Source organism: Xenopus laevis, chromosome 5L (genome assembly GCF_017654675.1).
Source record: "Xenopus laevis strain J_2021 chromosome 5L, Xenopus_laevis_v10.1, whole genome shotgun sequence".
NCBI lineage: Eukaryota > Metazoa > Chordata > Amphibia > Anura > Pipidae > Xenopus > Xenopus laevis.
In genome coordinates this window covers 126,323,037-126,336,190 of record NC_054379.1, presented here as the reverse complement: position 1 = coordinate 126,336,190, position 13,154 = coordinate 126,323,037, and the positions used below count along the sequence as shown (strand labels likewise).

Here is a 13,154-nt window from a genome sequence, read left to right as displayed (position 1 = left end):
TCACAAGCCACGTAGATTTCTTTTTAAACATGAACACTGCACTATACTTACATATCTGCTCTTTCTGTAGCACTGTACATAACACTCTAACATTTGATGCTTTTCTTATATCAGCAATAATACAGGACTTAATGCAAGTTTATATTCTTATCATGGGCTGTCCAATAATGCTACTATAATTTTTTACTTAAGAATGCACCAAATCCACTATTCTGGATTCAGCCGAAACCCCGAATCCTTTGCGAAAGATTCAGCTGAAGACCGAACCGAAACCTAATTTGCATATACAAATTAGGGATGGGAAAAACATTTTTTACTTCCTTGACAAAAAGTCACGCAATTTCCCTCCCTGCCCATAGGATTCAGATTCGCCCTGGCAGAAGTATTCGGCCGAATCCTGCTGAAAAATGCAGAATCCATGGCCGAATCCTGGATTTGGTGCATCCCTAATTTTCCGCCACGGGAACGCCAGATTTGCCGCCATTATTTTACCCTGCTTCAGACCTGTGTTCAGGTGGAAGTTGCTCAAAGAAAAAGCCCGTAAAAAAAATGATGCCATTTTTAAACGGTGATGCCTGGAGATGATTATTCTGCCATTTTTTACACCACATAATAAGTCTGCCCCTAAATCACAAGGAATAATGCACCAAATGTAATTTTCAGATGACACAGGCGATAATGTTCCCATCACAGATTATTATGAAGATTCAGAAGTCACAGAGGAATTCCATGTGCATTATGAAAACATTTGGCCTACATTTAGATGCCAACGATACTACTTATTGACGTATACTTTCTATACAAAATTACAGGAGGGAGCATAATCCCATGAATCATCCATTATAATATGGATAATCCATTTGACCTATATATAGACGTTTGATCTATAAATATTTTTATAAGCATTTTTGATTCAGTAGCTACAAAAGGCAAGTTTTCAACCTAGAAATATTTTTTTTTTCAGGTTGGTACAAAAGATTTGTAGGCCAACGTAATGTTACAGAGGTACCTTCTATGTTGGCAGTGATTATAATCTGAGATAACTGATTTAGATAAAGATGCACTGTGGATATTGTCATACCATTTCAGAAATAGCAATAGAAACTTTGGGCAATAAAAACATCTGTCAAGTTTGTACAATGTTTATGCTCATATTTTCAATGTGAATTAATGGTTACACAATATAAAGCTTCCCTTTCCCCTTTTTCCAACTATATTTGACATTGCACAGGCAAAAGATTTCAGCCGTCTCTATGACTGGGCTGAATGGCTGCTTTCTTCCAAGCATGAGTAGACACTGAGGTAAGGAACAGTCATGCAGTGTATACTGTCATGGACAGTAACTAATGAAACGTGTGCTTGTACGTGACCAGCTACAAATTCACATGCTCGAATTGCTGACCAGAGGAAGCAGATGTCGTCTTAGTACCGTATTCCGAATTAAAGAAAGGTTTGAAACATACCCATTATGTTAGGAAACAACATCCTACAATGTGGGTGTGTTCCTTTTTTAATTACACAAAGCAAATAAAGTAGCAACTGCATAACTCAACGTCAGTAAAATTATTATAAAATATATATTATTCACATATAGAACAGTAAAAACATTATAACGTTGGCATCACAAACAAAGCAAGAGGAGCATCTGCTATGGAGCCTCACCACAGCATGTTTCCCCCACAAAAAAAAAGCACCATGACCCACTGGAAACATAGGTGATATATTACTTTCTGTCCATCAGTTCAGACCCCGGCAGAAATCAGCTCAGGTATATCACTGAACTAGTGACATGGGATGTTTACTAGGCCAAACCAAATAAATAAAAGGGGGTGCTTTCCTCATGCGTGACAAACGTGTTTTGTTAGTTTTTATGAGGCACTGAAGCCAGAAGAATGAGTACCAATTAAAGGAAATCTTCGATGTAAAACTAAAAACGGAGTAAATAGATGCTGTGAGAGGCTGTGCAAAATAAAAAATGTTTCTAATATAGTTAGTTAGACTTCCTGCTTTGCAGCTCTCTTGGTTTCCACTGGTTACCAGGCAGTAACCAATTGTGAGTTGAGGGGGCCACATGGGTCATAACTGTTACTTTTGATTTGATTAATTGCAAACTCACTGAACAGTTATGCCCCATGTGGCCCCCCTTAAAATCACTGACTAACTTAGAGTTAGAGAGCTGAAATGCAGGAAGTTCTGGCTATTATGTTAGACATACAGTCACTTCAGCCTTTATACATTACATTTTTGGCTAATTAACTATATTGAAAACATTTTTTTATTTTGCACAGCCTATCTATTTACCCAGTTTTTATTTCTATACTGAACTGTTCCTTTAAGACTAGCTGCAGGCATCAGAAACAGACTTTTTTTTATCTGTTGGCAAAGACACATGCTGTAGCAATTCTTCGGAAAGTTAGAACACATGAAACTCAAGACCAGAGTTCCACATGAAGAAACAAATTAAAATGGCACAGATTATTTGCCTTAGGCAACATCAGTAAATACAGTGCTGAAAAATTGTTCAAAACGGTTAAGTGGACAGCACAGGGGTTCACTTTTGGTTTACAGCACTGCTAAGGATAGCATCCCTTTACAGGGACAAATTATAAATAGGACTTATTTTCCATGCAAAGATATGCTGTAGAGCATTTGTAACAGAACTAAAGGGTTAATCAGTCTTTAAAAAGGCATTACACAGTGGTAACAATAGGTTCCCGATATAAGGATTATATAATTTATGCCATATTGCCGTCAATGTCCTTATGTACTGGAAATGTCTGTCACAATGTAAATGTGATATTTTATCAATGTGGAAATGGTGTGACTTTGTACAATTACTGCTCCAATAAAAACCAGGCATTACAAATGCATATCTTCTGGAGTGTACATTACAACAAGGACTGTGTATTTACACTGCCTAAAAGCTGCATTGTTGCAAGTCTCTGAAGGAAGACTCTCCATAGACATAAAGAGTAGCACCATTATCTACAGTATATACCTGTACGGCAGTTATGGGCACCGTTTCATTGTGTCAATGGAGAATACAAGCCTGGAAAGTGTACAGCACACACCACTAAATTAAAGCAACAGCGTGGGTAGAAGCATTTGCCAAGTACACTAACCTGCCAGATTGGCCAGAACTAACCTGCCAGAACTCCCTGTAAACTGTCAGATTTAGCACTAAAGTCCATATAGTTTAAAAAACAACAATCATTCTTACAACAATCAATAGATTATTTTGGAGGTAAGAAAGTTCTTGAAATTTTATTAGGGATGCACCAAATCCAGGATTCTGCCCTTTTAAGCAGGATTCGGCCAAATCCTTCTGCCCGGCCGAACTGAATCCGCATATGCAAATTAGGGTCGGGTAGGGAAATCGCGTGACTTTTTGTCACAAAACAAGGCATTAAAAAACGTTTTCCCCTATCCCACCTCTAATCTGCATATGCAAATCAGGATTCAGATTCCGTTCAGTATTCGGCCAAATCTCTCGTGAAAGATTCGGGGGTTCGGCCGAAATCCAAAAATAGTGGATTCGGTGCATCCCTAAATTTTATTGAATAAATATGGCAATGGGAGAAGTGCAGATTACTCCCCAGCAAAATGGCAGCTCGCACTGCCCATGCAGAGATGCCAATTAGTAAAAAGGGAGACCTCTGTGTACACAATGAGCTCTACCCATAGTCAGTCTATGGGGAAAATAATATTTTTAGTCAGTGCAAGAAGAAAGCACGAAAATGCTTATTTGTCAAATTTTGATTGTTTTAAGACAATGAGCAATATTTGAAGCTTATGATTTCTGACTATGCTATACATCAGCGCTACACAATCAAAGCTGTCATTAACCATTTTATAAGAAAATAGAACAAATATTTGTATGATGTCATCTTACAATGTTTCACACGTTCATAGAGCCTTGAACTCTTAAAGTGCAAGAGGAGTGTGCAAGGTAAGGTAATGAACACCCATCTGGCACTCCCAAAGTTAAAAAATATATTGAAGGGAATATGTAGGGTCTTTACAAAACAATGCTTTAAATCAATTTTTAGACAAAAAAAAAAAAAAAAAGCCAACTGTACTATATTCAAATACAGCCATTTAAATAACTAACTTTTTTTTTTACAGAAATCACAAAACAGGCTTTATGGACAACATGTGGAAATGGTTACATTGATGCCCAAGTTTCCATTGTCTGCAAACAAGTGTGCAATTGCAGTATCAAAAACTAAGCAATCACTGTTCATGATTGCTGCAGCTACCCCATCATGGATAGACCTTGGGGTGGCTTCCCATGTCAAGCGTCTCCGGTTTCCATTAAGTTCAAGTCTGTAGGCATAGTTTTCGGCTTGCTTTCGTGTGCCGATTAGGAGGACGATGGCAAAGAACTGCTGGTGTCCCTCATACTTCTCCTGTTTCTCAAGCACCAACATAAAATGATGGTTAAAACAGTACTGCATCATCACCCAGTCAACAGCACCGGGCAGGTTTATATCGGTTGCAAGGAAAACGATGTCTTCTCCCTGAAGGGTGGTGATGCTCTTGTGGGAGTGTGTAAGGTGCTGCATAACATTTTCCAATGATCCCTGCCATTTACACGAGGCTCCAGGACAAGGGCAGGAGTATGGCCGGTATTCACAGATGTCCTCGTGCTCTGGCTTCTCAGTGTGATGGAGAGATAGGGAGCATCCAGTAGAGGCATACTACAATTGAAAACAAACACATTTTAGAGCTTACAGTTACATTTTTAGTATCAGAGTTACAGGCAATAATGTTTTATGTCATGTTTTATTGGGTCTTCTTTTATATTTGTAAGCCAATTTCCATTCTGCAGCTCTCCCAACTGGAATGTCAACTGTTCTTAAAAACAGCTTTGCCCATTGCTTAACCTAAGAGTAAAGCAATAAAAATGATGATAAAAAAATCGAGCTTCTCCATCAATCAGCTTTCTGGCTGTTGAAATCTTTGACCCCAGAAACCAGATGGCATGTTAACTTTAACTTTGGCAAGAGGGGGTAAAAAATTAAAAAAAAAAAACAACTCTAAAATGATTAATTACTTCAGTTTGCAACATACTAGAAGTTACTGTTGAACTAGAGCTTACAATTTAAGGGGGTGGATAACATGCAAACCAATTAAAGGGAACTTTAGCGTGGGCTGCACAGCACTTACAAGGGGAGTTTCTTTTTTATATGATAATAATGTTTCATCTAACCAAGTGCAGTCTCTATTAGCCCACGCCTCTGTTTTTTACTATAAGTGCCCTTTAATAGCCATGAGGCAATTTTAATTTAATGCTGAGTCAACCCGAAAATGTCACTGTTGACAAAATGATCCAGTAAACCAGTTCCCCAACATACTGGCAGTTCATGCACTAATAGCATGGTGACTAAAAAAATCAGTGTTTCACAATGCTGTTAATACAAACTGTAAAATTAGTGTAGGTGTCTGCAATTTTGCTATGAACAAGTAATAGCACTATATTACTAGGGCGGACCTGCTCTTTGCACAGGAAGTTGCAACTCACAACAACAGTAGAGCTAAATTAAAATTTTGAGTCTGCAACAAATCCTCAGCATTCACAGAACACTCCCAATATTATTCCTACACCCCACAGAACAGGGGTGTCAAACCTCTAACCCTCAACAGCATACAGGACAAGATAATGTTAGAGATTTGAATACAAAAAAAACAAAAAGGTAGAGAATGCAGTCTTGGGGAATTTAGCTGGGGAAACGTAGTCCACAGATAAATAGCTGATAGGGGCTTGGCCAGGAATGGAACTGAGCACATGGGATGGATTTTGGCCTTAAAATGCACAAGTGTTTTCAGGCCAAAATCTGAGCAGTGTTCACACAGGCAGTTGCCATTCCTGGCATTGCTAAGAGTCTCAAGGTTCAGCGGCAGTTGTGTATTCTCCACTTAGGGCAAAAATATTTGTCCGACATAAGTCGATCATCTGAAAGACACATTGTGTGTTTGCTAGCCATGAGCTATTAGAGGAATTCAGGCTATTTTCTATGAGCCCCAGAGGTTATTAAACACCACAGGAATGTCACCCATCTGGCCTTTCCCTCTGTGGAGCACTGAGTTCCAAAGTGACATCACAGTGACATAATTCATCCATGGTAATACTAAAAATTCTCAATAGTGGTCTGTTCTGTAGCTCCTGAATAGACCCATATAAGTCTGTGTTACTGTCTATAGCCCACTCCTAACAGATTCAAGTGACTTTTGGGATAGTCCTACTGTATGTATGTGGAAATTGCAGAGGTGGGAAGTAACAGAGGTGGGAAGTTACTGAGGTGGAAGTTACAGAGGTGGGAAGTGACAGAAGTGGAAGTGACAGAGGTGGAGGTGACAGAGGTGGGAAGTAACAGAGGAGGAAGTAACAGAGGTGGGAAGTGACAGAGGTGGAAGTTACAGAGGTGGAAGTAAAAGAGGTGGAAGTAACAGAGGTGGAAGTAACAGAGGTGGAAGTGACAGAGGTGACAGTGACAGAGGTGGGAAGTGACAGAGGTGGAAGTGACAGTAGCAAGAGGCAGGAAGGTACCTTGCAGGGGAAGAGGACAGCGGAGGCCACTTTCTCCATTGCCAGGTTCCGAATACTCGGGGTGAGGGAGGCCCTGCAAGTCGGGCAACAGCTCAGCTTCTGGCGGCATTGATTACACACCAGGTGTCCGGCCTGGCACTGCAGGATAGGAGGCAGGACATAGTCGAAACAGACCGGACACTCAAACAGCGACGTCAGCTCCTGGTGCTGCTGGGACAGTGGGCCCGTGATTGCTGCTGCCGTCGGGGCTGGAGGGGCAGACGCACCAGGTCCGCCGGAAATCGTGGCGGGCAACGACGGAGCGTGAGGTGGTGGTGGCGGCGGCTGCTTTTGCTTGCCACAGGGTTTGCTAGCGCAGGGTCCGGCAGAGGACGGGCGGCTCATCGCGCTTCTGCTGAACCATGGAACTTCGAGGAGAGACACGGGGAGGTGGAACTTCCTCCGGCCCAGAGAAACCGCTCAAGAATACAGCAGTCACGGTGTCAATGACGTAGCCCCTTCCCAGCGCCGCGTTCCTAAACACAGCGCCCTCAGAACCGGAGCTCCGCCCACCTTCTGGAACATTGCGCTACGTCATACACTGACAGGAGGCGTGGCCTGGCACATGCGTCACATTAGGCCGCTCGAAAGCATTTTCTAAGGTCATAGGCTGGAGCTCGGGGATGTTGCGTGGAACTTTATGATGTCAGTAGATTTCTTTTTAACAAGACTGGCACCGTGGTTTGTTGATTTTGTGTGTGTGTGAGTAATGCTTATAAATACACACTGGTGGCGCCATAAAATAGAACCTACTCATGTGTACGTAGCAAACGGCAGGAATGAAGAGAAGTAAAGCAAGTATTCGCTTATAAATATCAGTTATGGAATACGATAGAGTGTGAAGGGGTTTGAGCCTTTCTCTAGCAGCTGCTAGTGACACTTCTGGACAGGCCACTGCTGAGCAACATATTTGTCCTTTTATTGAATTAATGCAGAATCTACTTTCTACCCAGCAACGTCAATTAAAGGTCCCTGGCAGGGAAAGGGTTAAAGCACAGCACGGGCAGCTATGGTTGCCGCGTTTTCTGGAAAAAAAATACTAACCTTCCTATATTACTGCCTTTTTCCTTATCAATAACATTGGCATCAAACATCATTATTAGTGGTAAAATACTGGCCAGTTGGAAACCCTACAGCAACTGCGGGGCCGCAGACACGCCTGCACTGGGCCGCCGAGCTCAGCGCACAGAAACAAGGCGTGCCCAAATTGGAAGCGGTGCGTCCAAACTTGCTGCCAACCCCCGACCACGCTGGTCCTCGGTCCAAAAGAGGTTGGGGACCCCTGCCCTACAGGACCCTGTCACTGACTCCCACCCTACAGATTCCAATGCAGAAAGCTGTTATGGTAGTGATATGCGAGTCAGGATTTCCCCAACCTGACCCGACCCTAACCCGCCCTCCCTTAGTCCCCGGCCCGCCCGCATCTACACTTTTGGGTTGCTTTTATATACCCGCGCTGCCCCACTGATGATGTCACATAAGGGTCGGGGCGAACAGGCGCAGCGTCTATAAAAGACGAACCCGGAAGCCGGCATTTGACACAAAGAAGCGTGCGAGGTCTGCCCGAACCCACGCAACCCTCAGGTCTCGCGGGTATCGGGCCGGCCCCACATCACTATCTTTTGGATTATTTAGGTCCTGGGTCGGTGGCTCTCATAGTTCCCAGCTATTTTCAAAGGCCTGGGTACTTATCTCCAGAGCACAGTGCAATCATGTGTCCACTGGTGCCAGGAAGGCCTGGACTGAGAATTAAAATAGGCCCTGGCATTTCAGTTACACTGAGGCCCAAGTAGCCCACACAGAGGCCCAAACAGCCCCCACCAGCCCACTAAATAGAGACTTTTTATGGCACCTTATAGCAGCCCATTTGCCAGAACCCACAGATTGCCAGTCCGGGCCTGGTGCCAGGTATCTCTTGTGCTGCGCTAACTCACTAAAATACATCTTGGGAGCTTACTGTACTACAACTGCACCCAGTGTAAACCAGTGCAAGGGACACCTGGGGTCAGTTAAAACAAAGTGGCATGGGAGCTCTGCCTCTTCCCCTCCCACACTGCCTCTCCTTAAAGGGCATGTAAAACCTGGAATAATCATACATTTTATGGATTAATATTAGGGCACAAGGCTGCTTTTTTTTGCTTCACGTGTCCAACAGACATTGGTAAGGTTCCATACCTCTTTTAACAGAACAATCCTCCCTGGTTTCGCAGGTGGGGTGCGATCCTCTTTCTATTTTACCAGATAAACACGGATGGGCTGTGCATCCCTGGGGAGCAGGGTACAAAGCTAACATATAAATAATAACACAAAGATGGGTATTATATATTTATATCAAGAGAAAATAGAGAAATTACACTCTTCCTTTGACTCTTCTTTTGGCTCAGTGCTCCTAAAATCTTCCCTAAGGCTTGAAATCACATGAAATCACCTATTCTTAGGGCAACAAAGTGCCAAAAAATGCTTTTCCACCTGTATAAAGTGCATGCAAAAATAGCTGCATAATTGCATAAAAATGCCTTCTGTCACCTTTTTGCGCTACTACTTTGGTAAGGCAAGCAGCAATTTTAATTCATGCATATGCCCAAATAATACTAATGGCTATGGAATATTTATGAGTCTCTTCTAGAACAAAAATATTTTAATGACAATGACATGTTTTTGGGTTAATGTCTCCTAGTCCTAAAATGTATTAATCACAGATAAATGTTTGGTCACTGAATTCTAGGCCTAATGACTGTATACTAAGAGAAATGTTTATTGGTCAGTCTCTCGAAGTGGATACTAATGGCAGTCTCGTGTTTATGGGATGTCCCTGCTAGGTCCAAAATGTCCTAAGGGTAATAACATGTTAAGAAATCAGTATCTCCTAAACCCAACTAAGGATTGACTTACCCCAATAATATGTTTATATATGCTATAAATCATTTGTGTTAAAATTGTCCTTCCAGGCTTTGGACATGATTTTAGTGTAAATGAAACCTATTTAGTAGTTGATCCAGGAAGGTGAAAAATCCCAGCCAGAGCCAATTTGCCTCAGAGGGGGAAAAATTCCTTCCTGACTCCCAAAGCGCAATCGGACATGTCCCATGCTAAAAAGGCTTGTAACCCTTTGTTAAAGCTATCTAATATATGGGCATTATTTTTAGAGTATTGTGGATGAGAAGCCTCTGCTAGGGTACTGTGAGATGGTTTGAAGACAAAATGTCAGTCTAAAGGTAAAGTTGGCAAAGAAGCATCACTACTAGAGGTGCAGATGCAGATGGTTAAGGAATGATTTAAGTTGAGGAATTTGGGGGTTATTTGAAGAGTAACCAATAATATAATGAAAAGTCAGTGCTGAGGTGTAATTATAGATTTTTAAAGAGGAGACATTGTTGGTTTTTGAAAGGAACAAGACATGGTGTGGTTGGGAGACAGAAAAGAAGAAGAAGATTATTTCAATATTTCAATAGAGGGTCGAGTGGGTACATTTTTAGAAGGGGTGAGGGGAGAGTGGGTACATTTTAAGATGATTCTATCAAAGGGAGGAAAGATGCTATTCAATGGAGGGCCCAAGTGGGTATATTTCCAGATGATGTTATGAAAGGTAGGGGGAATGCTGTTCAATGGAGGGCGAGTGGGTACATTTCAAGAACCCTGATATAGTTAGCTTTACTTATTGCAGAGTGCATATCTGTAGTCTGGGCACATATGTATTATTTGGTATGTATGTAAATGTCTATGGACTTCTCACATGCTGCCCCTTACATGGCAAGTGCAAGTTGCTCTTGCTTGTTACTGACAGCAGCAGGTGGATGCAGTAAGTCAGCAATAATTCCAGTACCTGTATAAATGTATTATTGTATATTGTATTAATATTGTTTACTGCAGAACATGTGTTCTTAACCAGTGGGCTGAGACTCAAAAATAGGTCACTAGGTTTCCCTGGAATATGGGGTAACGCCCTTCTACGATAGCAAATAGTAAATAAAAGGAGAGCCATACAACAAGACATTGGTGAGTCACTGAGCCGCTTTGCAGACTTTATTATGGTCCTGTTAGATAACGGTTAAAGCACAAGTAAACCCCCAGAATTGATAATGTTCAGCTTAAATGTTGCCTTAAAAATAAAGTGTATGCTCTTGTCCATCTTCTCTAATGGCCAATGCATTTTCCTGGAGCTTTGCCCATTATGCTAATTCATGAAAATGTGAAGTTGCGGCTCAGTAGCCGAACAATGGCGAAGTTTCACTATCATTATTTTGTCAGCACAAGTATTTCATAGCGATCTTTCGTTTGCATTCAATTCTGCCTAGCTAAACTTTGTTAGTACTTTTACTCTTAGGACAATTTGAATAGGGCAGGTACATATTGGTTATATATGCGTCTTTATTAGAGATGTTGGTGCAAATGCTTGAAGTGGACACTTATTATTACAAATGTCCAAGGAAGCAAAAATAAGACTAAAGAGATCCTCTAATAATAATATATAAAGCTGTATTATAAAAGTCCTTTTCAAATTAAACATGAAATCCATATTGTTTATTCTATAAAAGCGTTCATTGCTGTAAACTCATTTAAAAATGCCAGCTGTCAATAAAATATTGGCTGCCCCTGCTCTATGCCTTAGAGGCGGGGCAAGCAATTGCTTTCACTTTCCATTCAGCACTTCCTAGATGTCACCGCTCTCCATACATTCCCCCAGTTCTCTTCACCATTTAATTGTGTAGCCAGTTCATGGGGATGGACATCAGGTCCCTCATTCTGGTGCACAAACAAGATTCTGAGAAGATGGAAGGCTTGCCATAATAACAGTGTCCACAAAATGGCTCCTGCCTGCCTGCTATAATTATGAATTCCCAGATTGATGGAAATAAGATTCAAATAATTTATACAGTGTAATTAAAGTTCTTTTTGCTTGACTAACATGATAGGATAAAATAGGATTTGGAATATTTTTTTTGTGTGACGAGTCCCCTTTAAAGGAACTTGCAGTGTCCTGCACCTTAAAATTTCAGCTTGAGGTAAAGCAATGCCTAATTTGCACATCTGAATGATGCACAAGGGAAGGAGCTGAAGAAGGGTGCTTACATGCTTCCACCTGTCAAACACAGAACTTTATGTATTAATGCAGAAGGTTCATGGAGTGCAACGAGCTGTGCCTGTGGGTGCTCACCCAAGGGGTGGGAGCAAGGTGAAAATTGTAAAAACTTACAACAGCTATGAATGCTTTAATAAAAAAATAGAAATTGGATTTCTGTGTCTGGGTGACAGGTCCACATTAAAGACAATGGTATGTATGGTTAATAATGTAAATAAAGACGCACCAAGCATTGCTGAATGTACAACGTGTATTGCTAATAACCTGTAAAAAACACATTTAAGATTTTAAAAATGAAATCACTTTCATTACACTATCCACACATTATGATTTAAACAAACAGGTCAAGGAGTAACAGTATCTATATCAGTCAGCTTGCTTCTCTTTTTCAACAATTTACTAATTTCTCTAATTTACTAATCATTTTCTACTACCAATTATTACTAATTTTCACCAAATCATTAAGCCCTCATAAAATTACATTGCTTTAAGTTTAAGGTAGTACTTGTTCATTTCCTTCAGAAGGCTTTACAATTTGTTGGGGTGTTAAGGTGGCCAAAAATGCACAGATAATATCGTACAAAACGGATTTTCATACGATATTCGCCGCATGTATGGTGGGAAAAGAGCCGACTGTTATAGGCAGAAGACTTGGATATCGGTCAGCTCGTTGATCGGGCTGGACGGAAAATTTTAATTGGGTGCCTTTGAAGACAACCAAACATCGGCCAATGTTAGTGCTGAATCGTCAGATACAGGTAGAATTCTGTTGTTTCTACCTGTATATCTGACGATTCAGCTCTACACGTGTGTATTGAAACTAACGATTTTTCTTGGAAAGATCTTTTCCAAGAAAGATCGTAATTGTTACATCTCTGGCCACCTTTAGAGCTCAAGCATTCTAACAACCCATAGCACATAATGAATGCAGTTGAACATATTCTGATACACTGACAAACTGACCATTAAACACTTTTCTGACTGTTAAGAAAATGTTAAAATCCAGAAAAATATCAAATTGCTGCTAATCCCTCACACAGGGATGTTTTAAAAAAATCTGTCCCTAATATAGAAATTTATATTGGTGGTAAATCGTACACTGGTTGCTATATATTTTGTTATTTAACAGTGTTATAGGATGGCAAATAAATCCCAGGAATGCACCAAATCCATAATGTAAGTTTTGGATCTACAGTGATATGTCCATTAAAGGCCCAAGCAAGTCACTTTAACTTCCAGCTAAATTTCACACATTTCAGCTATGTGCATGTAGTGTAGTCAGTCAGTGTTAGTCAGTGATGTGATGACAGAAGAAATTCCAGTACTGAATCGAAATCATGATTTTGGTGTAACACTTCCTAAAACAGCAAATAATGACTGCTGCTCTGATTGCTCTTATGTTATGTGCAAGTAATATCCCCAAAGTATATTTGCTCCTAAGGGTAAGGGCACACCTGGCGATTCGGGGAGATTTAGTTGCCTGTC

At 40.9% G+C, this 13,154-nt stretch overlaps 1 protein-coding gene across 1 annotated transcript; it reads right to left on the bottom strand.

The window, feature by feature from the left end:
- Window positions 1-3,632: 3,632 nt before the first annotated feature.
- On the bottom strand, window positions 3,633-6,986 carry siah2.L (siah E3 ubiquitin protein ligase 2 L homeolog). Its single transcript, NM_001085620.1, is given in 2 exon segments — window positions 3,633-4,700; window positions 6,551-6,986. Coding segments are annotated over 2 exon segments (942 nt in total). The 5' UTR covers window positions 6,935-6,986; the 3' UTR covers window positions 3,633-4,142.
- Window positions 6,987-13,154: the final 6,168 nt, after the last annotated feature.